The 26,410-nt window shown below is 41.0% G+C and overlaps 2 protein-coding genes across 4 annotated transcripts in view; one reads left to right on the top strand and one right to left on the bottom strand.

Moving 5' to 3' along the window:
* The window catches only part of LAG3 (lymphocyte activating 3), a 67,780-nt gene extending 65,762 nt beyond the window's left edge, over nt 1–2,018 (bottom strand). Inside the window, exon 1 of one of the 2 annotated variants that reach the window (XM_056529687.1) lies at nt 1,787–2,018. In XM_056529687.1, the coding sequence (XP_056385662.1) occupies nt 1,787–1,892 (106 nt within the window). In that variant the 5' untranslated portion in view covers nt 1,893–2,018. The remainder of the gene's footprint in view (nt 1–1,786) is intronic. The other variant, XM_056529690.1, reaches the window with a different exon arrangement.
* On the top strand, nt 1,883–26,032 carry MLF2 (myeloid leukemia factor 2). Of its 2 annotated transcripts, none has more exons than XM_056529691.1 (9): nt 1,883–2,024; nt 13,121–13,230; nt 13,811–13,943; nt 14,068–14,103; nt 16,234–16,287; nt 16,815–16,946; nt 18,441–18,600; nt 19,489–19,652; nt 25,299–26,032. In XM_056529691.1, the coding sequence occupies exons 2-8, from the start codon at nt 13,178–13,180 to the stop codon at nt 19,647–19,649; spliced, it is 729 nt and encodes a 242-aa protein (XP_056385666.1). In that variant the 5' UTR covers nt 1,883–2,024; nt 13,121–13,177; the 3' UTR covers nt 19,650–19,652; nt 25,299–26,032. The 2 variants fall into 2 exon arrangements, with proteins under 2 accessions (XP_056385666.1, XP_056385667.1); XM_056529692.1 differs by lacking the exon at nt 1,883–2,024 and adding an exon at nt 2,052–2,155.
* Nucleotides 26,033–26,410: the final 378 nt, after the last annotated feature.

Raw genomic sequence — 26,410 nt, forward strand, 5'->3', positions numbered from 1 at the left:
TCTATTGAAATTCCAATCTGCGCATGTGTCAACTCCAAAAACGGATTAGAAAAACCGTGTGCAACCGTATTCTGAAATTCTGTGTACGGTTTTCATAGACAACAATGTTAAAAGAACCACATACGGTTCGCATACGGTTCTCCAACCGGAGGCAAAAACGTGGTCGACAGCGTTTTTGCCTACGGTTGAAAAATCGGCAAAACCGTCTCCGAGGCAAAACGGATGCAACCGTACACAACATTTGGAATACGGTTTACAATGCATTCTCTATGCATACGGTTTCCGATACGGTCGTATACATTTTATTGCGGAAAATCATATACGGTTACCGTATTTGAAAATCGTAGTGTGAACCCAGCCTTACACTGTTTAGACCAGTGTTTCCCAACTAGGGTGCCTCCAGCTGTTGCAAACCTACAACTACCAGTATACCCAGACAGCCAAAGGCAATCTTACACTATTTACCCCAGTGTTTCCCAACCAGGGTGTCTTCAGCTGTTGCAAAAGTACAACTCCCAGTATGCCCGGACAGCCAAAGGCAATCTTACACTGTTTACCCCAGTGTTTCCCAACTAGGGTGTCTCCAGCTGTTGCAAACCTACAACTACCAGTATACCCAGACAGCCAAAGGCAATCTTACACTGTTTACCCCAGTGTTTCCCAACCAGGGTGTCTTCAGCTGTTGCAAAAGTACAACTCACAGTATGCCCGGACAGCCAAAGGCAATCTTACACTGTTTACCCCAGTGTTTCCCAACTAGGGTGCCTCCAGCTGTTGCAAACCTACAACTACCAGTATACCCAGACAGCCAAAGGCAATCTTACACTGTTTACCCCAGTGTTTCCCAACCAGGGTGTCTTCAGCTGTTGCAAAAGTACAACTCCCAGTATGCCCGGACAGCCAAAGGCAATCTTACACTGTTTACCCCAGTGTTTCCCAACTAGGGTGCCTCCAGCTGTTGCAAACCTACAACTACCAGTATACCCAGACAGCCAAAGGCAATCTTACACTGTTTACCCCAGTGTTTCCCAACCAGGGTGTCTTCAGCTGTTGCAAAAGTACAACTCCCAGTATGCCCGGACAGCCTTTGGCTGTCCGGGCATACTGGGAGTTGTTCTTTTGCAACAGCTGGAGGCACCCTGGTTGGGAAACACTGATGTAGGGAATAACAGGTTGATGGCTTTCAATCCAGGTTACTAGGTGAGTCTATAAGGCGAGCGCAGAAGCGAGGCCCAGCTCCTGCACTCGCTTCAGACCCAAATTGCGTAAATATACATCATATTGCGCTAACGTATTCCCACCCATGACATAACTACACGTCATAGGGAGGGGAAAGGGTTAAACATCTCCCAAAATTGTTATGTGTAATAAGAATTTTCCCATTTGAATTTTTCAAGATTTTTTAATTCTTGTTTAATTTTTTTTATTTGGTCAGATTTATATGGTCAGATTTAGCAAAAAAAATAAATAAAAAAAAAAAATTGGGAAAAATTAATTCAAAATTTACTGGGAATAAAATAAAGGCAAATACAATGAAGAGACATAAAAAAAAAAAACATAAAAATATCTGTGTACACTCAAAACCCGTCCAGAGGAAAAGTTGCTGAGTTGCCCATAGCAACCAATCAGATCGCTTCTTTCATTTTTCAGAGGCCTTTTCAAAAATGAAAGAAGCAATCTGATTGGTTGCTATGGGCAACTCAGCAAGTTTTCCTTTGGATGGGTTTTGATAAATCTTCAAATCTTCCCCGGACTGTTTTAGAAGCAGCGCGCATGCGCAGTGTACCGATTCCAAGCCATCCGAACGTGTTTCCTGCGCCCTCTATCGGCGTTCTCGGAACTGTTCGTTCACGGACCACGCCTCTTAAAACGTCACATGGTGCTCGGTGCATGCTGGGGGAAAGAAGGAAGTCCACAGGCTTCTCTCCGTTATGGAAGAGAGGGCAGTCTGACGTCACTTCCGCTGCGAGACTGTGTTATTGTTGTGTTATAGGGAGCACGGAGCCGATCCCGGTGGTGACCAGGTAACGGAGAACAGCGGAAGTGAGCGGGCGGGACCTAGGAATAGCAGAGAGGAGTGTATCACTGAGCCATCTATAGGAATCACAGAGGGGAGGGGTACAGCGCTGGCCTGTCTATAGGAAGAGGAGACGGGGTATATAGGAATAGTAGAGGAGTATATAGCTGATCTGTGTATATAGGAATAGTAGAGGAGTATATATCACTGATCTGTATATATATATATATATATATATATATATATATATATATAGTAATAGTAGAGAGGAGTATATATCACTGATCTGTATATATATATATATATATATATATATATAGGAATAGTAGAGGAGTATATATCACTGATCTGTATATATATATATATATATATATATATATATATATATATATAGTAATAGTAGAGAGGAGTATATATCACTGATCTGTATATATATATATATATATATATAGGAATAGTAGAGGAGTATATATCACTGATCTGTATATATATATATATATATATAGTAATAGTAGAGAGGAGTATATATCACTGATCTGTATATATATATATATATATATATATATAGGAATAGTAGAGAGGAGTATATATCACTGATCTGTATATATAGGAATAGTAGAGAGGAGTATATAGCTGATCTGTGTATATATATATATATATAGGAATAGTAGAGAGGAGTATATAGCTGATCTGTATATATAGGAATAGTAGAGAGGAGTATATAGCTGATCTGTATATATAGGAATAGTAGAGAGGAGTATATAGCTGATCTGTATATATAGGAATAGTAGAGAGGAGTATATATCACTGATCTGTATATATAGGAATAGTAGAGAGGAGTATATATCACTGATCTGTATATATAGGAATAGTAGAGAGGAGTATATATCACTGATCTGTATATATAGAAATAGTAGAGAGGAGTATATATCACTGATCTGTATATATATAGGAATAGTAGAGAGGAGTATATATCACTGATCTGTATATATATAGGAATAGTAGAGAGGAGTATATATCACTGATCTGTGTATATATAGGAATAGTAGAGAGGAGTATATATCACTGATCTGTATATATATAGGAATAGTAGAGAGGAGTATATATCACTGATCTGTATATATATATAGGAATAGTAGAGAGGAGTATATATCACTGATCTGTATATATAGGAATAGTAGAGAGGAGTATATATCACTGATCTGTATATATAGGGATAGTAGAGAGGAGTATATATCACTGATCTGTATATATATATATATATAGGAATAGTAGAGAGGAGTATATATCACTGATCTGTATATATATATATAGGAATAGTAGAGAGGAGTATATATCACTGATCTGTGTATATATAGGAATAGTAGAGAGGAGTATATATCACTGATCTGTATATATATAGGAATAGTAGAGAGGAGTATATATCACTGATCTGTGTATATATAGGAATAGTAGAGAGGAGTATATATCACTGATCTGTATATATATAGGAATAGTAGAGAGGAGTATATATCACTGATCTGTGTATATATAGGAATAGTAGAGAGGAGTATATATCACTGATCTGTATATATATATATATATATATGAATAGTAGAGAGGAGTATATATCACTGATCTGTATATATATAGGAATAGTAGAGAGGAGTATATATCACTGATCTGTATATATATAGGAATAGTAGAGAGGAGTATATATCACTGATCTGTATATATAGGAATAGTAGAGAGGAGTATATATCACTGATCTGTGTATATAGGAATAGTAGAGAGGAGTATATATCACTGATCTGTGTATATATAGGAATAGTAGAGAGGAGTATATATCACTGATCTGTGTATATATAGGAATAGTAGAGAGGAGTATATATCACTGATCTGTATATATATATATATATATATATATATATATATATATATATATATGAATAGTAGAGAGGAGTATATATCACTGATCTGTATATATATAGGAATAGTAGAGAGGAGTATATATCACTGATCTGTATATATATAGGAATAGTAGAGAGGAGTATATATCACTGATCTGTATATATAGGAATAGTAGAGAGGAGTATATATCACTGATCTGTATATATATATATATATATATATATATATATATATAGGAATAGTAGAGAGGAGTATATATCACTGATCTGTGTATATATATAATATATATATATATATATATATATATATATAGGAATAGTAGAGAGGAGTATATATCACTGATCTGTATATATATATAGGAATAGTAGAGAGGAGTATATATCACTGATCTGTGTATATATAGGAATAGTAGAGAGGAGTATATATCACTGATCTGTATATATATATAGGAATAGTAGAGAGGAGTATATATCACTGATCTGTATATATATAGGAATAGTAGAGAGGAGTATATATCACTGATCTGTATATATATAGGAATAGTAGAGAGGAGTATATATCACTGATCTGTATATATATATATATATATATATATATATATATATATATATATATAGGAATAGTAGAGAGGAGTATATATCACTGATCTGTATATATATAGGAATAGTAGAGAGGAGTATATATCACTGATCTGTGTATATATAGAAATAGTAGAGAGGAGTATATATCACTGATCTGTATATATAGGGATAGTAGAGAGGAGTATATATCACTGATCTGTATATATATAGGAATAGTAGAGAGGAGTATATATCACTGATCTGTATATATATATAGGAATAGTAGAGAGGAGTATATATCACTGATCTGTATATATATAGGAATAGTAGAGAGGAGTATATATCACTGATCTGTGTATATATAGGAATAGTAGAGAGGAGTATATATCACTGATCTGTATATATATAGAAATAGTAGAGAGGAGTATATATCACTGATCTGTATATATATAGGAATAGTAGAGAGGAGTATATATCACTGATCTGTATATATATATATAGGGATAGTAGAGAGGAGTATATATCACTGATCTGTATATATATAGGGATAGTAGAGAGGAGTATATATCACTGATCTGTATATATATATATAGGAATAGTAGAGAGGAGTATATATCACTGATCTGTATATATAGGAATAGTAGAGAGGAGTATATATCACTGATCTGTATATATATATATATATATATATATATATATATATATATATATAGGAATAGTAGAGAGGAGTATATATCACTGATCTGTATATATATAGGAATAGTAGAGAGGAGTATATATCACTGATCTGTATGTATATAGGAATAGTAGAGAGGAGTATATATCGCTGATCTGTATATATAGGGATAGTAGAGAGGAGTATATATCACTGATCTGTATATATATATATATATAGGAATAGTAGAGAGGAGTATATATCACTGATCTGTATATATATATATATAGGGATAGTAGAGATGAGTATATATTACTGATCTGTATATATATAGGGATAGTAGAGAGGAGTAGATAATTGATTTGTACTGTGGGGATCAAAAGTTTGGGCACCCCAGGTAAAGATTTGTATTAATGTGTATAAAGAAGCCAAGGAAAGATGGAAAATTCTCCAAAAGGCATCAAATTACAGATAAGACATTCTTATAATATGTCAACAAATGTTAGATTTTATTTCCATCATTTACACTTTAAAATAACAGAAAACAAAAAAATGGCGTCTGCAAAAGTTTGGGTACCCTGCAGAATTTATAGCATGCACTGCCCCCTTTACAAAGCTGAGACCTGCCAGTGTCATGGATTGTTCTCAATCATTATCTGGGAAGACCAAGTGATGTCAATCTCAAAGGTTTTAAATGCCCAGACTCATCTGACCTTGCCCCGACAATCAGCACCATGGGTTCTTCTAAGCAGTTGTCTAGAAATCTGAAACTGAAAATAGTTGACGCACACAAAGCTGGAGAAGGCTATAAGAAGATAGCAAAACGTTTTCAGATGTCAATATCCTCTGTTCGGAATGTAATTAAGAAATGGCAGTCATCAGGAAGAGTGGAAGTTAAAGCAAGATCTGGAAGACCAAGAAAAATATCAGACAAAACAGCTCGCAGATTGTGCGAAAAACAATTCAAAACCCACGTTTGACTGCACAATCCTTCCAGAAAGATCTGGCAGACACTGGAGTTGTGGTACACTATTCAACTATAAAGAGATACTTGTACAAATATGATCTTCATGGAAGAGTCATCAGAAGAAAACCTCTTCTACGTCCTCACCACAAAAATCAGCGTTTGAACTTTGCAAATGAACATATAGACAAGTCTGATGCATTTTGGAAATAAGTTCTGTGGACCGATGAGGTTAAAATTGAACTTTTTGGCTGGAATGAGCAAAGGTACGTTTGGAGAAGAAGGGGAACAGAATTTAATGAAAAGAACCTCTGTCCAACTGTTAAGCATGGGGGTGGATCAATCATGTTTTGGGGTTGTATTGCAGCCAGTGGCACAGGGAACATCTCACAAGTAGAAGGAAAAATGGATTCAATAAAATTTCAGTAAATTTTAGATGCTAACTTGATGCCATCTGTGAAAAAGCTGAAGTTAAAGAGAGGATGGCTTCTACAAATGGATAATGATCCTAAACACACCTCGAAATCCACGGGGGATTACATCAAGAGGCGTAAACTGAAGGTTTTGTCATGGCCTTCACAATCTCCTGACCTCAACATAATTGAAAATCTATGGATAGACCTTAAAAGAGCAGTGCGTGACAGACAGCGCAGAAATCTCAAAGAACTGGAAGACTTTTGTAAGGAAGAATGGGCAAAGATACCTCAAACAAGAATTGACAGACTTGTCTGGCTACAAAAAGCGTTTACAAGCTGTGATACTTGCCAAAGGGGGCAGTACAAGATATTAACTCTGCAGGGTGCCCAAACTTTTGCAGACACCATTTTTTAGTTTTTTTGTTTTCTGTTATTTTAAAGTGTAAATGATGGAAATAAAATCTAACTTTTGTTGACATATTATAAGAATGTCTAATCTGTAATTTGATGCCTTTTGGAGAATTTTCCATCTTTCCTTGGCTTCTTTATTCACATTAATGGAATAGTAGAAAGGAGTATGTCACTGATCTGTCTGTTCATACACAACCAGCACCCAATTACTATAGTCCAGGGGCGTCATGATAATCCTTAGGACCCCATAGTGATATGAGATGGGCCCCAACTACATACAGTCATGGCCGTAAATGTTGGCACCCCTGAAATTTTTCTAGCAAATGAAGTATTTCTCACAGAAAAGGATTGCAGTAACAAATGTTTTGCTATACACATGTTTATTCCCTTTGTGTGTATTGGAACTATTATTGGCATCCTTTCAAAATTGTGGAAAAAAATACGATTGTTTCAAGCATGTGATGCTCCTTTAAACTCACCTGGGGCAAGTAACAGGTGTGGGCAATATAAAAATCACACCTGAAAGCAGATAAAAAGGAGAGAAGTTCACTTAGTCTTTGCATTGTGTGCCTGTGTGTGCCACACTAATCATGGACAACAGAAAGAGGAGAAGAGAACTGTGTGAGGACTTGAGAACCAAAATTGTGGAAAAATATTATCAATCTCAAGGTTACAAGTCCATCTCCAGAGATCTAGATTTGCCTTTGTCCACAGTGCGCAACATTATCAAGAAGTTTGCAACCCATGGCACTGTAGCTAATCTCCCTGGGCGTGGACGAAGAGAAAAATTTATGAAAGGTGTCAATGCAGGATAGTCCGGATGGTGGATAAGCAGCCCCAAACAAGTTCCAAAGTTATTCAAGCTGTCCTGCAGGCTCAGGGAGTATCCGCCGACATTTAAATAAATGAAATGAAACGCTATGTCAGAAGACTCAGTAGTAGTACCCCACTGCTGACACAGAGACATATAAAAAAGCAAGACTACATTTTGCCAAAACAAACTTGAGTAACCAAAATCTTTCTGGGAAAACGTCTTGTGGTACAGATGAGACCAAGATAGAGCTTTTTGGTAAAGCATATCATTCTACTGTTTACCGAAAAAGGAATGAGACCTACAAAGAAAAGAACACAGTACCTACAGTGACATATGGTGGAGGGCAATGATATTTTGGGTTTGTTTTGCTGCCTCTGGCACTGGGGGCCTTGAATGGGTACAAGGCATCATGAAATCTGAGGATTACCAACGGATTTTGGGTCGCACTGTACAGCCCAGTGTCAGAAAGCTGGGTTTGTGTCTGAGATCTTTGGTCTTCCAGCAGGACAATGACCCCAAACATACATCAAAAAGCCCCCAGAAATGGATGGCAACAAAGCGCTGGAGAGTTCTGAAGTGGCAGCAATGAGTCCAGATCTAAATCCCATTGAACACCTGTGGAGAGATCTTAAAATTGCTGTTGGGAAAAGGCGCCTTCCAATAAGAGAGACCTGAAGCAGTTTGTAAAGGAAAAGTGGTCCAACATTCCGGCTGAGAGGTGTAAGAAGCTTATTGATGGTTATAGGAAGCGACTGATTTCAGTTATTTTTTCCAAAGCGTGTGCAACCGAATATTAAGTTAAAGAGGCACTGTCATTGTTAAAAACTTTTCATATATTGCAGTACACATTATAATATGACATTTCACAATATACAATTTTTTTAATTTTTACCTGAAATTGAAGCTCAAAATAGCCGCCACTAGGGGTCGCCTGTCTTTTAGCCAGACAGACTAGTCTTGATTTTACAGCATACTGGATACCGGCCATAAAGCATACCGGTATCCAGTATAGGAGATTTCTATTGAGTGCATGCAAAACTACAGATAAAGGATGTGTGGACATGCTGGGAGCTGTAGTTTTACAACAGCTGGAGGCCACACTGCTCTAACACAGTTATCTACAAACATTGCAGCTTCAGTTGTTACTAAACTACAACTCCCAGCATGCTGAAATAGTCAAAGCTTTCTCGGACTCCTGAATGACAAAGAAGTTGATCAGACATTCAGGAGCCTGTGAAAGATGAATGACACACATAGTGACAGCTATGCTGATTAGCATCCAGCTTTACTAGGAGAAGATAAAACAGATAGAACATGTATTCATAAAAATGCTGTACTTTTATCTAAAAAAATCCTTGCACTAATTTTATAAAGATCTATTCTTATATTTATACATTTTATCCTGTTATGAATTCACCATAATGTCTTCTGATTACTGCAGGCAAGCTCCAAGCATCTTCCTCTGTGTAACATGACACAGCATAAAACCAGAGAGGAAAGGGTTACAGAGTAGAGAGTACTGATTGGCTGACTGCCCAGGCTTGCTCCTGTGAGGGAGACAGACTGACACGCCCCCTCCAGCCTGCACAATGAAAAAGTAACTCACCAGCAGATAAATGCTTATATCTCTGGATATATAGGTCCGAGACACATAAAAATGATATGCCCATGATCAGGATTGGGTCCTGAGTAACAAATCACATCTTTTTTTATTTTTTATTTTTATTTATTTATTTTTTTTTTTGCACTATGACAGGTACGCTTTAAGGGTGCCAATAATTTTGTCCAGCCCATTTTTGGAGTTTGGTGACATTATGTCCAACTTGCTTTTTTTTCCTCCCTTTTTTGGCTTAGTTCCAATACACACAAAGGGAATAAACATGTGTATAGCAAAACGTGTTACTGCAATCCTTTTCTGTGAGAAATACTTCATTTTCAAAAATAAAAATTCGGGGGTGCCAACGTTTACGGCCATGATTGTAATATCAGCAGGTATAGATAACATCATATAAAAGAGAACCTGCATAGTAATGCTGGATAGAAAGCCACCAACATGGTATTCCCTACTTAAGTGTTTCCCAACCAAGGTGCCTCCAGCTGTTGCAATACTACTACTCCCAGAATGCCCGGACAGGTGACGCCAACTTAGGTGTAGGAACATCGTAGAGATGATTAAGAGAAATGGGAGGAGGCAGAGCTAAATTTTGGGTCATAGTAAAGGGTCTGAATACTTATGTCCATGCAAAATTTTAGTTTTTTTTCTATTTTAATGTATTCGCAATAATTTCTAAAATTCTCTTTTTACATCATCATGATGGGGTATTGAGTGCAGAATTGATGGGGGATATCAATTACGGATTATATTTTCTTATAGCTCTGTGTTGCCTCACTCCTCTGTTATTCCTCCTGGTAATGTATGGCTAAGTAGTCAACTAGGTAATGATAATGATGATAAGCAGTGTTTCCCAACCAGGGTGCCTCCAGCTGTTGAAAAACTACAACTCCCGGCATGCCCAGACAGCCGAAGGCTGTCTGGGCATGCTGGGAGTTGTAGTTTTGCAACAGCTGGAGGCACCCTGGTTGGGAAACACTGACGATAAGGAATACATTCAGGAGGGAACTCTTTGTAGATAGTAGGAACACAAGTATTTACCCAGAACATGATAGATGTTCAGAGATGAGAGAGAAGCCTTGAATTAGCTTTTAAAGGGGTACTCCGGTGGAAAACTTTTTTTATTTTTAAAATCAACTGTTGCCAGAAAGTTAAACAGATTTGTAAATTACTTCTATTAAAAAAATCTTAATCCTTCCAGTACTTGTTAGCTGATGAATACCAAAGAGGAAATTATTTTCTTTTTGGAACACAGTGCTCTCTGCTGACACCTCTGTCCATTTTAAGAACTGTTTTAGAGTAGGAGAAAATCCCCTCTGGACAGTGAGAGCACTGTGGTCATGATGTCAGCAGAGAGCTCTGTGTTCCAAAAAGAAAATAATTTCCTCTTGTATTCAGCAGCTAATAAGTACTGGAAGGATTAATATTTTTTTAATAGAAGTAATTTACAAATCTGTTTAACTTTCTGGCAACAGTTGATTATTAAAAAAAAAAATTCCACCAAAGTACCCCTTTAAGGACGATGATAATCCTCTGGAGGAGGCAGACCGGCTTATGTATTGCAGGTACGCAGCCCAGGCTTTCTCCTGCACATAGCACATGTTAAGACCTGCAAAAACCTCTTGCAGTCCATCTTTGTGTCTCTGTTACTAGAGATCTGATCCGGATCTGTCTTAACGACAGGCAGATGACAGCAGATTGCAGGGAAGTGAGACACCTAGTGGCCAAGACTTTACAGCTATTTTTTAGATTTACAGCTATTTTTCAGATTTACAGATATGTTAGGAATCACATAGGCCATCACAGAGGGAAGTTGTTTGAGACAAAAACGACCATTTAACCCCTCCGAACATGAGGGAGGGGAAATATGGCGCGGGACTGCGCATAGGGTCCGAGACATAACCGGCAGATGTCCTCTGCTATGAGCAGCTGACTTCTGCTGGTAATGACAGACATCGGAGATCACAATAGCGATCACGGCATTTAAACATTAAATACCAGTAAACCCTGGTGTCTAAGGGACCCATTGGCACCCTCGTGATGTAATCGCAGGCTGCCGATGGGTTGCTGTGGAAGAACGGGGGCTTCTGTCTTTTCCTGTGCTCAGTGGATTGACAATTGCTTAGGCAGCCCTTAGCAATCGAGCACTGATAACCTAGATCTGTGTTAAAAATGTTAAACCCCCCCCCCCCCCCCCCTCCAATAAAAAATGACTCACTCCAATTTTTCAAATAAAACACTGTATTAAAAAAAAATTTGGTATCGCCGGGTGCGTAATTGTCCAAACTATTTAATGATCATGTTCCTGATCCTGCATGTAGAACGGCGTAACCCCCCCCTCCCCCCCTCCCAAAAAAAAAAGTTATCAAAAAGTCACATATAAGCCGAAAGTCACAAAGTGAACCCTAACAACGCTCCGTAGGTGGAAAAGTAAAAAAGAATAGTTATAGGGGTCTGAACATAGCAATGAACCGAATTTTTATTTTGCCTTACATATAATAATTTTTATTTTTTTTAAGCTCCGTAATACACAACATGATAAAATAATAAGCGCCAACGAAAAGTACAACTTGTCCCACAGAAAATAAGCCCAAAGAATGTGGATCAAAAAGAGTTATTGGGGCCATTCTCATCGCCCCCCGGGGCCCAATATTGGTTTGGCTCCCTAGGGGTTATCCTAGGATTAAAAGATATCCCCCCAGACCAGTGGTCTCAAACTGTGGCCCTCCAGATGTCGCAAAACTTCAACTCCCAGGATGTCCGGGCATGCTGGGAGTTGAAGTTTTGCAACATCTGGAGGGCCACAGTTTGAGACCACTGTCCTATACACCTGGCACCAGTTGATTTGAAAAAAAAAAATTCCAACTAAATACCCGTTTTAAGGTCGTAAGACCGAAACGTGTCAGGCCTGATGCGTAGTATTTTTATGTTGTGTGATTTCGACTCTTAAAGGGGTATTCCAGGAAAAAGCTTTTCTTTTTATATCAACTGCCTCCAGATTTGTAAATTACTTCTATTAAAAAATCTTAATCCTTCCAATAATTATCAGCTGCTGAAGTTGAGTTGTTCTTTTCTGTCTGGCAACAGTGCTCTCTGCTGACATCTCTGCTTGTCTCGGAAACTGCCCAGAGAAGAAGAGGTTTGCTATGGGGATTTGCTTCTACTCTGGACAGTTCCCGAGACACGTGCCATCAGAGAGCACTTAGGCAGAAAATAACAACTCAACTTCAGAAGCTCATAAGTACTGAAAGGATTAAGATTTTTTTAATAGCCGTAATTTACAAATCTGTTTATCTTTCTGGAGCCAGTTGATATATAAAAAACCTTGTTTTGGCCAGTGCTCGGGACCAGTTCAGACCATAGCCGGTTTCTATTTTTCTACCACATGTAGACAGACTATAGAGGTTAGTGCAGGAGATGGGGGACCACACGCCTATAGTCTCGTAGTTTAGCAACAGCTGCAGGCACACTGGTTGGAAAACGCCAACTCCCAGCATGCCCGGAGTTGTAGTTTTGCAACAGCTGGAGGCACCCTGGTTGGGAAACACTGGTCTAGCTGCACAGTCCTCTCAGTGAATGCTCTGCCCGATTCACAGCTCGGGAGGCGGCTAAAATAGTCACAAATACAGAATATCATTGGGCTCATAAGTTTTTAGATGAAGAAGTCAAAGTCTGGTATCGAAACCCGGTGGGAATGGGCTTGGGGGCGGGGGGGGGGGCTTGTCATATAAGAACAGCAGAGAAGTCTATGTCACTGATGTTGTCCATTTTTGTTCCCCAGTTTCTCTCAAGACTCTACTAAGAATAATCCAGAAGAAGAACCAAAACCTCGGCCGCCATGTTTCGCTTCATGAGAGACACCGACCCACAAGATCCCGCCATGTTCCTGATGTGAGTGCTGATGCCGACCCCCTTCCCATATTAAAGGCAACAATTAAAGGGGTACTCTGGTGTAAAACTTTTTTTTTTTTTTTTTTCAAATCAACTGGTGCCAGAAAGTTAAACAGATTTGTAAATGACTTCTATTTTTAAAAATCTTAATCCTTCCAGTACTTATCAGCTGCTGTATGCTCCAGGGGAAGTTCTTTTCTTTTTCTCTCTGACCACAGTGCTCTCTGCTGACACCTCTGTGTATTTTAGGAACTGTCCAGAGCAGGAGAGGTTTGCTATGGGGATTTGCTCCTACTCTGGACAGTTCCTGACATGAACAGAGGTGTCAGCAGAGAGCACTGTGGTCGTGACAGAGAAGAAATTCAAAAAGAAAAGAACTTCCTGTGTAGTATACAGCCGCAAAGAAGTACTGGAAGGATTAAGATTTTTGAATAGAAGTAATTTACAGATCTGTTTAACTTTCCGGCACCAGTTGATAAAAAAAAAAAAAAAAAAAATTAGTTTTCCACCAGAGTACCCCTTTAGTATTAGCGGTGGTCTTATTTCTCTTATCGTGCCTATTACTGTCTTTCCTTCCTAGGGATCCCTTTGCGTTGCACCGTCAGCACATGAGGCGCATGTTTTCTGGTAATTTTGGGATGTCACCCTTCCTGAGTCTAACGGACGGGAGTGTGCCGGCGCTTCCACGAACTGCGGCCCCTCGTGACATGCAGGTGACCCCTCTGAGCCCGCTCTCCTCCACCCTAATGTATATATGTAGTATTATGTGAATCTCTCCTTTGTCTTCTCTCTTTCTTTCTTGGTGTTCTGCGGACCTCCTCGTGACGTACGTGCCAGGCCGGAGCACTGAGTCCATTTGGCATGATGGGAATGGTAAGAAAAACTTCATTTTATTAAAAATAGTTCACATTATATTTTTATTTAAAGGGAATTTTTTTCTTTTTTTTTTTTTTTTTTAATGTACTGGTGCCAGAAAGTTAAACAGAATTGTAAATGACTTCTATTTAAAAATCTTATTCCTTCCAGTACTTATCAGCTGCTGTTATGATCCACAGTTCTTTTCTTTTTGAATTTATTTTCTGTCTGACCACAGTGCTCTCTGCTGACACCTCTGTGCATGTCAGGAACTGGATAGGTTTGCTATGGGCATTTGCTCCTACTCTGGACAGTTCCTGACATGGACAGAGGTGTCAGCAGAGAGCACTGTGGTCAGACAGAAAAGGAATTCAAAAAGAAAAGAACTTCCTGTGGATCATGACAGCAGCTGAGAAGTACTGGAAGGATTAAGATTTCTTAAGAGAAATAATTTACAAATCTGTTTAACTTTCTGGACCAGTTGATTAAAAAAAAAAAAAAAAAAAATGTTTTCCAGTGGAGTACCCCTTTAAATTTACATGTGCTAAATTCCGTGAGATAGGAACCAGAACACAGTAGTGAATGGGGATTAGTTTTTAGTTTTTTTTCCCTTTTTCACTGGTTCATCCGTGCAGGAATTCATGTTTTCAGTATATGTTTTTGACAGATCATATACAATAGAAGCAAACCCTCAGCTGTGAGGAGTTATTAGGTCTGTATTTTAACTTAAAGAAGCACTATATAAGCAAAAAAATATATTTTCTTATATAGTGCAGCATAGGCCATCATTAGATAATAGGATAGAGGTTCTTTTGTACGGATAGTTCTTACCTGTTTTTGCTGATGTGGCAGGCATAGGTTCTGTAATGCAGCCTACATCTCACATAAATAATCTGGCTAAGGATCAGATGTTTGATCACTGCCCCTTTGTCTCATCAGGCTCCTGGTGCTGGAGATCACCAAGGTGAACTCACAAGTGGGTTGGGGTCAGTTCACATTATGTGCAGTTTCGATGCATTTACTTATTCAAATTGCTTTTTTTTTTTTTTTTTTTTTCTTTAGAGAAATATTGCCGTGAGGCAAAAGTAGTTTGACCTATAATCACAATAAAGATGTTTTATGACAATTCTATGAAGTCTATCGGCTGTGTCTGTGTGTCGAATTTTTGCTACATTTGTCAACTTTGTACTGCAATTTGGCTGTTTTGGCTTTGACTTTCAAATATCTTGAAAAAAATTACATATTGTTACAGTGATCTGCACAATTGCAGTAAAATAGCACCTTAATATAGCACCTTGCTGCCACCGTTTTGGGAAAATCAGGGGGAAAAAAAGAATAAAATGTAGCAAAAACGCTAAAAATCCCATAGAGATAAAGCTGGAGGGGAGGTGTATAATTGCTATATATCCTGATCCCATAAAGATAGCAGCAGTATACAGATAGATCTGGGAAGGGAGGTGTATAACTACTATATATCCTGATCCTGTAGAGATAGCAGCAGTATACAGATGGGCCTGAGAGGGGAGGTGTATAACTCAAATATATATCCTGATCCCATAGAGATAGCAGCAGTATACAGATAGAGCTGGAGGGGAGGTGTATAACTACTATATATCCTGATCACATAGAGATAGCAGCAGTATACAGATAGAGCTGGAGGGGAGGTGTATAACTACTATATATCCTGATTCCATAGAGATAGCAGCAGTATACAGATAGAGCTTGAGGAGAGGTGTATAACTACTATATATCCTGATCACATAGAGATAGCAGCAGTATACAGATAGAGCTTGAGGAGAGGTGTATAACTACTATATATATATATATATATATATATATATATATATATATATATCCTGATCCCACAGAGCATTTTTTCCCAACCTATGTATCTCCAGGTTGGTGATCACATGACCCAGTTACAGTAGTGAAATGCATACATGCTGCTGTAATGGCATAAAACAAATGGTGCTGTATGACTAGTGATAGTGAGTGTGCATGATACGGGCAAAAAAAAAAAAAAAAGCCGATCATGGGTGGTCTCATGCATACAATAGACTAAGCCATGTTTGGGTGGGAGTGTTATTCGCATGACGACGATATGTTTCCCTCCATGCGCCTGTATTCACGTGTGGTTTTTTTCTGCAGGGCGGTGGATTTATGGACATGTTTTCTATGATGAACGACCTCATGGGAGGGATGGTGAGTATGTCATCTTTTACGTCATTGCCTGGCATCCTTAAATGGGCACGGTCACTTAAAAAAAAAAAAAAAAAAAAAAGTCTGTAGGACAGTGTTTCCCAACCAGTGTGCCTCCAGCTGTTGCAAAACTACAACTCCCAGCATGCCCGGACAGCCAACGGCTGTCCGGGCATGCTGGGAGTTGTAGTTTTGCAACAGCTGGAGATGCACTGTTCAGGAAACTCAACACTGTGACAGGTACAATTTTTGAAAGAAACACATCTATTTTTTTTCTCTTAACAGCGCCACCCCCCTGTTCTCAGGTGGTGTGTGGTATTACAGTTTGGCTCCATTCACTTCAGTAGAACTGAGCTGTAATACCACACGCAACCTGATGACAGGGGTGGTGCTATGTTTGATTTTTCAAGAAATCAGTTTTTCTAATCATGGATAATGGAATGTCCGCCTTATTGCCTCACAGCGACCTTTCACCTCTCCCCCTTCCTCCGGATTCTGGTTCTGACTTTAGTTTTTCTTTTCTCCCTCAGGAGCAGATGACAAACTCCTCGAACTGCCAGACCTTCTCTTCTTCCACAGTCATCTCCTACTCTAATATGGGGGGAAGCGGGGCCCCCAAAGTCTATCAGGAGACATCCCACATGCGCACCGCACCGGGAGGGGTGAGTTCTACCACCAAAGCCTCTGTTTGCAGGGAAGCTACACATTGGCCCTGATTTACTAAGAGTGTTAAAGGGGTACTCTGCTGCCCGAGCGTTCGGAACATTTTCACACTTGAAGCAGCAGGCGGCGGGGGTCGTGACGTCACTGCCACGCCCCCTCAATGCAACTCTATGGGAGAGGGTGGGGAATGGCCATGATGTCACGAGCCTCCGGCCAGTCATCTGTGCACCGGATGTCTGGGGTGCCGCAGCCAAGATCAGACATCTTATCCCCTATCCTTTGGATAGGGGATAAGATGTCTAGGGGAGGAGTACCCCTTTAAGGAGTTAAAGTAAAAAAAATAAAAAATTCTGCAATATTTACTCCACATTGTGTTAAATAGGGGTTCCTGCTATCCTGTCTGCTGGAATTTCCGCTGCAGAAATTCTGCTTTCCGGATTCTGCAATAAACATTGAACATGTCTTTAAATTTTGCAGAATTTCGGACGGAATCCTGTTGAAGTCAATGGGGCTTTTAATTTTGTCAGAATTCTATGTTTTAAGCAAGTGTTTCCCAACCAGGATGCCTCCAGCTGTTGCAAAACTAAAACTCCCAGCATGCCCGGACAGCCTTTGGCTGTCCGGGCATGCTGGGAGTTGTAGTTTTGCAACAGCTGGTGGCACCCTGGTTGGGAAACACTGTTTTAAAGGGGTGAAAAACATTTTTAATTTTTTTTTATTTTTTATTTTTTTACTCAACTGGTGCCAGAAAGTTAAACAGATTTGTAAATTACTTATTAAAAAAAATCTTTACCCTTCCAGTACTTTTTAGCAGCTGTATGCTACAGGAACTGTACAGAGCAGCATAGGTTTGCAATGGGGATTTTCTCCTGCTCTGGACAGTTCCTGACACGGACAGAGGTGTCGGCAGAGAGCACTGTGGACAACACAAAAAAGAAATTCAAAAAGAAAAGAATTTCCTCTGTAGCATACAGCTGCTAAAAGGTACTGGAAGGGTAAAGATTTTTTTAATAAAGTAATTTACAAATCTTTTTAACTTTCTGGCACCAGTTGATTAAAAAAATAATAATAATTTCCACCGGGGTACCCCTTTAAGCAAACAGAAATTCAGCCAAAATCCAACTCAAATTTTGCAAAAAAATTCCGGAGTAAGCTTTGCAGAATGGAATATTGAGCAGAATAGTAACATTTCTGCTGTGTGAACATGACCTTACATGGGACGACTATCTGCTGAATAAGCAAATATCACCCTGTGCAAAATCCCTAGTGATCAGCGGATGAACACGCTGGGTGGTGACTACACCTGGGATTGCATTTGTCCCATTGAACTGAAGGTAAAACCTGCCGGGATATTTATCCTAAAGAAACGGTGAAATAATATAAGGGCAGAGCGGGTGGACAAAGTGATATTGATGGACACAAGAATCAGGTTTATTTGATATAATTTATTTATTTTATTTGTAATACATTTTTTTGTCATTTACCTTATAAAGATCCGTGAAACGCGGCACGCAGTGCGGGACTCAGACAGCGGAATGGAACAGATGAGCATCGGACATCACATCAGAGAGCGATCGCACATCATGCAGCGTTCACACAACCGCCGCACCGGGGACCGGGAGGAAAGACAAGAGTTCATCAACATGGATGAGAGTGAGCAGAGAGGCCTCGTACCCATAGTCCTCCTCCTTTATGCTCTTTTCTTATGGTTCTAGCTAGGGAGGCACCAATACCTATTTATTATATTTATAAACACAGAGTGTGAATACCAGTTACCAAGTTATATTTATTTATTTTAAATGTCATGTGAAAGATAGGGGCAGCTATAATTACATTATATAATATAGGGGAAGGGGGGATACATGATATAATACAGGGGATGGGGGGGGGTTACATGATATAATACAGGGGATGTGGGGGGGGATACATGATATAATACAGGGGATGTGGGGGGTTACATGATATAATACAGGGGATGTAGGGGGGGGGATACATGATATAATACAGGGGATGTGGGGGGTTACATGATATAATACAGGGGATGTAGGGGGGGGGATACATGATATAATACAGGGGATGTGGGGGGTTACATGATATAATACAGGGGATGTGGGGGGTTACATGAGATAATACAGGGGATGTAGGGGGGGGATACATGATATAATACAGGGGATGTGGGGGGGGAATACGTGATATAATACAGGGGATGTGGGGGGTGGAATACGTGATATAATACAGGGGATGTGGGGGGGGGGAATACGTGATATAATACAGGGGATGTGGGGGGGGAATACATGATATAATACAGGGGATGTGGGGGGGGATACGTGATATAATTCAGGGGATGTGGGGGGGATACGTGATATAATTCAGGGGATGTGGGGGGGGGATACATGATATAATACAGGGGATGTCTGTATGTAGATCCTTTGAATAGGGGATAAGATGTCTTTGGCCGGAATACTCCTTTAACAAGGGAACCAACAATTTTGTCTGTGTCTATGTCCCCCTCCCCATACCATTTTGCCTTTTGTCCTCCAGACGATGCTGCAGAGTTTGACGAGGAATGGCAGAGAGGGACCTCCCGCTTCAGAAACCAGAGAGCGGTGGGGTACAGAAGGAGAGCGGGCCCAGAGGAGCAGCTCGCCATCCAGGGACCTGAAGACAGCACAATAAGGCCGTCTCGCAGATACGACTGGTGATAGGTGAGCGCGCGTCTACCAGCCCCGTCTGCTGTACAGGAGATGGCAGAGCACTGGAGCTGGAGAAAGAATTCTTTATACTGCGGCTTCTGTGTTCATGGTGAAGGGGTTATAATTGATGGCCTATCATCCAGCGCGGGCCTAACTACCAGGCACCCTGACCAATCAGCTGATGAGACTGCAGTGCTTAGTACAGGGGAAACACGAAAAATTAGAACATCGTGCAAAAGTTCATTTAGTTCAATAATGTAACTTAAAAGGTGAAACTAATATATGAGAGACTCATTACATGCAAAGCAAGAAAGGTCAAGCCGTGATTTGTCATAATTGGGGTGATTATGGCTCCACCCCTTACAGCAGCGCTCTGCCCCTTACAGCTTGCAGCACCCCTGCCCCTTGCAGCAGCACCCCCCCCCCCCCCCCTAGATATCTTATCCCCTATCAAAAGGATTTTGCCTGTGGCACCCCAGACATCCGGTGCACGGAACGAACTTCGCTCTGTGCCGGATGACTGGTGATGCAGGGCGGAGGCTTGTGATGTCACAGGCACGCCCCTCAATGCAAGTAAATGGGAGTGGGCCTGATGGCAGTCACGCCACCTCCCATAGACTTGCATTGAGGGGCCCGGTCGTGACGTCATGAGCCTCCGGCACCGCACCCAATGCTCTAAACAAACGCTGGCTGCTGCAGGGAGATAATGGGGGTTTCCAACGGTGGGACCCCTGCGGTTAGACATCTTATCCCCTATCCTTTGGATAGGGGATAAGATGTCTAGGGGCGGAGTACCCCTTTTAAGTCCAAGGTCAACCCACCCGTCTACCAGGAGATTTTGGAGCACTTCATGCTTCCTTCTGCAGACGTGTTGCTTTACTGAAATAATTGAACTTTTGCACGATATTCACATTTTTGGAGTTTCACCTGTATTTTCAACTGCAAATATTAAGTACAAAGCCAGAAACAGATCATTAATGTAGAAACCGTATAATGGGAAGACTGGGAACGTCTCTTCTAAGATCCATTCCCAGCTTGGCTTTTAATAAATACAATTTAACCCCCTGACCATGTGAACACAGACTTATACACAGCTCTTCAGTGTTCCCCACTGCTCGTCCTTACACTCTGTAGTATTAGGGTGCACAAAACTTGAATGGGACGACGCTGCAGTTTCTTGCATCCTTGCTACTAATAGTATGGTGAGTGCAAGGCCAAGAGCCTTTAAACGTTGGGGAACCCACCGTGAGTGCTGCGGCAGCTGATCAGCGAGAAGGCTGGGACTTGGGTTTTAAAAGCTTGAAAAATACCTTTTAAAGAGCAACTTTGGTGATGGCGCCCCCTCAACGTAAGTCCATTATGGGAGGGGGCATGACGGCTGTCACGCCCCCTCCCATAGACTTGCATTGAGGGGGCTGGTGTGATGTCATGAGGGGGCGGGGCTATGACATCACAAGCTACCGGCTCCAGTGTTCGGAACAGTTTGTTCCCAACGCTGAGCATCAGGGTACCCTTGTCATATCACAGGAAAAAATGCTTTTATGTTACTCAGTACATCATGCAGATTCTTTACATTCCTTTTTGTGTGTCTAGCTGTTGTATTTGGCTCACAAATCCTGCTGCTCACTCATTCTGACATCCACTGCACAAGAAAAGGGGTCCGAGACAAGCACTGAGCCCGCCCACACTCACCATGCAGTCACTTCCTCTCTGATTCTGCTGTTTAGTGCTGGGTCACTTCATCCAACCACTGCTGACCGCTCTGTAACCCCCTTCCTCTCTGTTTTCATGCTGCAGTCTGATAGGACAGGAGTGATCACAGAGGAGTTATAGTCCCTCCCTCACTTCCTGGACTTTATCCCAGCCTGTGCTTTAGCTGGGACGAAGATGATGCTGCAGCCGGACTGGATAATGTTGTGGATGTTACAGATTTGTAAATGACTTCTATAAAAAAAAAAAAAATCTTTACCCTTCCAGTACTTTTTAGCAGCTGTATGCTACAGAGGAAATTCTTTTCTTTTTGAATTTCTTTTTTGTCTTGTCCACAGTGCTCTCTGCTAAGAATCTGTTGGGCTGTTTTGCTGTACAGTCGGCCGCGCCTAGTCAGGAGCGGCAGTATATTAGAGAAAAAGCTTTATGCGTACCCCACTGATCAGACACTAATGGTAGATCCTAATTGTATTACATCAGTGTGTATGGCTGAAACACAAAAATGTAAGATAAAGACACTTCTTTGGAGGTATATTTATTTTTGACGATGGTCATTGCAGTACCGTGTACTAACCAGCAGGTGGAGCTCTGTGTTTTTGGAAGTTTTTTATTTTATTTTATTTTTTTTGTTTAGCTTTTTTTCCTCCCCTTAAAGCATCGGCTTAGGTTTGGCATAATCAAGAAGAAAAATCCCGCTGAGCTATAAAGTCGCACTATTTCTGATGAAAATTGCTAAATGATGGTCTAAGTAAGGCCTGTAATTTACATTAACGAATGCACCTAAAGCATCATCTTCATGATGAGTGAAATGGGGGGTGGAGGGGAGAAGCTGCTGTCACATTCAGAGGTTCCAGGATTGTATAGCGCCCCCATGTCATTGCAGGAAGGCTGGGCAGGTGCGCAAAATTTACATATTATCTTACGCCAGTCCAGTGTTTCCCAACCAGGGTGCCTCCAGCTGTTGAAAAACTACAACTCCCAGCATGCCCGGACAGCCTTTGGCATCAAACGTTTAATACATTTTTTTATGAGGTTTCTTCCAGAAATGGCGCCACTCCTGTCCATGGGTTGTGTATTGCAGCCCGGCTCCTTTTGATGTGAATGTGGATAAGGCTGCGTTCACACCACATTTTTCCAATACAGTTCCCGTATACCTTTTCAATTTGAAAACCGTATGCGTGGACTCTCCATTAAAAAACGTATTATGCCAAACGATGCATCCGGCTGTGTCCGTTTTGCATATTGTACGGTTTTGTCTGTTTTATTTCCCGTACCCAAAACGTTTTTTTGTCCTGGTGAAAAACCGTATTGAAACTGTTTTTTTCTTTTTGTTTTTTTTTTTAACATGGGAACTGTATGTGCGTACGGTTCCATCCGGTTTGCATCATACGGTTTTTGACTTTCCACATGCGCAGTGCACACTGAGTTTTTATTTTTTTTTTTGAGTTTTCAATCAAACAAGTGAAGCTTTATTCATAATGGAATTAAAAGTTAAAAATGTATACGTGGTTTTTTTCTTAAAAAAAACGGATGCAACCGGACACCGTTTTTCAAACCATATACGGGTTAAAATTTGTACACACGTTTTGATACGTTTGTCAGGTTTTGAGGAATCCGTTTTTCATCAAAAATCTAATACGGGAACTGTATTGCAAAAACGTGGTGTGAACCCGGCCTAAGCTTGCAATACTATACGCAGCCTGTGTTTAAGTGTGGCGCTGTTTCTGTTAGAAATTAGCCATGTTTTTCTAATCCCAGACATCATCTTTCACCCCTTAAAGTGTACCCGTCAGATCCCAAAAAAATATTTTTAATATATCACTCAGTACCTAATCCTGACCATGTACATCTATTTTTGTGTCTAGCACCTTTTTTATAAATTTTTTATTACATTTTTAAATTTTTATTACACTTTTAATTTAGCTCACTAGTCTGAATTCCTCTCTGAGAGGGGGTGTGGCCTCACTGTGCAGGTCTCCGCCCCCTCCCTCAGTATGCTGTCTGCTCACATCTCACCTAGCATTAGCAAAACTACAACTCCCAGCTTGTCCTCACTGACAGTAGCGGGACACAAGATGACAGTGGGAGGATTTTTCCTCCAGCTGTGAGCCCTGCCCTCACAGCTGTCAATCAAAAAAGTGTGTCCATGACATAGGTGATGACTCATGGACACAGCAGGACTAGTATGTAGCAGAGCTGGCAGGGGGGCAGTTGTATGACTGGATTTTTCAGTTTGAAATACAGAATTTTCAAATGAAAGCAATTGCAAAACCTATTGGTTATACATGCTTTACAACATATCAAAAGTCTTTGTATCTGACAGCGCCCATTTAAGGACACAACCAATTTTAAATTTTTTTGCGTGTTTTTCTCCTTGCTTTTTTACAGCCATAAAGCTTTTATTTTTCCATCTACAGACCATATGTAGGCTTTTTTTTTTTTCTTTTTTTTGCTGTGACCAATTGTACTTGTACAGTGTGATGTGATCAAAATTTTAACCTTTTTTTTTTTTTTTTTTTTTTTTTTTTTTTACGTTTAAAGGACATCTGCAGCGTGATTAACACTTATCCCCTATCCACAGGATAGGGGATAAGTGTTTGATCGCGGGGGGTCCGACCGCTGGGACCCCTGTGATCTCCTGTACGGGGCCGCAGCTCTCCCGTGCAGGGGGCGTGTCGTCCGCAGCATGACGTTGCAGCCGGCATGCCTCCTTCATACATCTCTATGGGAGAGGCGGGGAGGCGTTTGTGCCTCCCTCATAGAACTGTATGGGGACGGGGAGGAGACGGGGCATCACCGTCGACCTCTAGGTCGACGCTACGCGCCTTAGCGCTCACCATGAGCACTAATGGCGGCGCCCCGTTAGGGAGATGGTGGGGGGTCCCAGCAGTCGGACCTCCTGCAATCAAACACTTATCCCCATATCGTGTGGATAGGGGATGTGTCATGCCGATGCAGTTGTCCTTTAAAGGGGTACTTCGCCCCTAGACACCTTATCCCCTATCCAAAGGATAGGGGATAAGATGTTAGATCGCCGCAATCCCGCTGCTGGGGACCCCGGGGATCGCTGCTGCAGCACCCCGCTATCATTACTGCGCAGAGCGAGATCGCTCTGCACGTAATGACAGGCGATACAGGGGCCGGAGCATCGTTACGCCACAGCTCCGCCCCTCGTGACGTCATGGCCCGCCCCTTTCAATACACGTCTATGGGAGGGGGCGTGGCGGTCGTCACGCCCCTGCCATAGACTTGCATTAAGGGGACGGGCTGTGATGTCATGAGCGGCGGAGCCATGACCTCACGCTGCTCCGTCCCCTGTATCGCCCGTCATTACGCACAGAGCGAACTCGCTCTGTGCAGTAATGATGGCGGGGTGCCGCAGCAGCGATCCCCGGGGTCCCCAGCAGCGGCACCGCGGCGATCTGACATCTTATCCCCTATCCTTTGGATAGGGGATAAGATGCCAGGGGCGGAGTACCCCTTTAAGCTTTTCACCGCACTGGATCTTTAACATTATATTTTAATAGTTCAGATGCGGCAATACAAGATGGGAAAAGGGGGTGATTTTAATTTTTTATTAGGGGAGGGGGTATTTAAATATATATTTATTAAAACATTTTTTATTTTTTTTTGTACTATTAGTTTTACATTTTTTTTAAGGCAGTATTTTCCAAACATATTGCCTTCTAGCTGTTGAAAACTACAACTCCCAGCATGCCCGGACAGCCATCGGCTGTCCGGGCATACTGGGAGCTGTAGTTTTTCAACAGCTGGGGAGACACAAGTTTGGAAAATGCTTCCATAGGGGAACTTTTACATGTAATCTTTCGGTTGCTATTACTGTTCTTTGCTATGCAGTAGATCAGTAATAGCAGTGATCTACTTGTACAGACTGCCTCAAGGCATTGAGTATCTAATCTATTTACATGTTCTCTTCTCTTCTTACAGGATACCTCTGCACGGATGAGACAAGATTCCGAATATTCCCAAAGGGACCACTCCCTCCGCTCACCGCTACATCATCTCCTGATACCTCTGTCCTCTCCCCCCCTCGCTCCCTAATTATTATTTTTTTTTATCCACACATCTGCACTTTTTTTGTTATTTTTTAATCTCCCCTCTCTCTAAAAAATTCCATAATATGTTCCGTACAAACAGGAGCTTACATTTAGGGAGAGGGTGAAAAAAAAAAAACTTTTTAGGGTCATAAGGAGGGGTAGATGGAGTCTTGTTACAATGGGGTTGAGTAGAGGGAGGCGGGGCCTGTGAATTGCGTGGGAGGGGGATCGGGAGGGGGCGGCGGGGAGGGAGTTAATATTTAAGTTCTTTAGATGTAGTTTTTTTTTGATCTGCTGGCTATGGGCTCTCAAGTGGACGGTGAAACTGTCACTCCCAGTTGTGGGTATGCTGGGTGTTGTAGTTTCACGGGTGCCAGAGAGTTGCGGCATGCACGTCACTGGGGGGGGTAGATACGGTGAGAGTTCCGAGATGGTGATGGAAGAGAAGAGGGAAAGCAAGTACAGACAGGAAAATACAGGTGCTCTGCAGGTGCAATGAAGGCCAATTCGCTCTACCTGATAGGGGTTGTAGTCTAACATTAATTTTTTTATTTTTTTTGTTTGTTTCACAATGTTTAATAATAAGTGTACATCTGTATTAATAAAAGGAGAACGTGTTCTGTTCCTTCATCTGGATTCTTCAGCATCGTAACAAGAAATATAGCTCCTCTGCTGGCATTAAATAATAATGAGATGACCCTGCTGATCTTGTCTCAGTCTACACAGTAAAGCTAACTGAGAACTACTTACAATTAGAAGTGTGTGACTGTTATCTCGTGTCCCGGGCAGTGTTTCCCACCCATGGTGTTTTCCAGCTGTTGCAAAATGACAACTTCCAGCATGACCGGGCCTTCGGCTGTCTGGGCATGCTGGAAGTTGTCCTTTTGCAACAGCTCGAAGCTTACTGCCTGGGAAACACTGTCCTAGACATTGGATTACACATAGTAGGCTGACACTAAGCGGTTCACTCTTCAGCTTTGCTGTGTAAACTGAAACAAGATC

Source organism: Hyla sarda, chromosome 7, assembly GCF_029499605.1.
Source record: "Hyla sarda isolate aHylSar1 chromosome 7, aHylSar1.hap1, whole genome shotgun sequence".
Taxonomy (NCBI): domain Eukaryota; kingdom Metazoa; phylum Chordata; class Amphibia; order Anura; family Hylidae; genus Hyla; species Hyla sarda.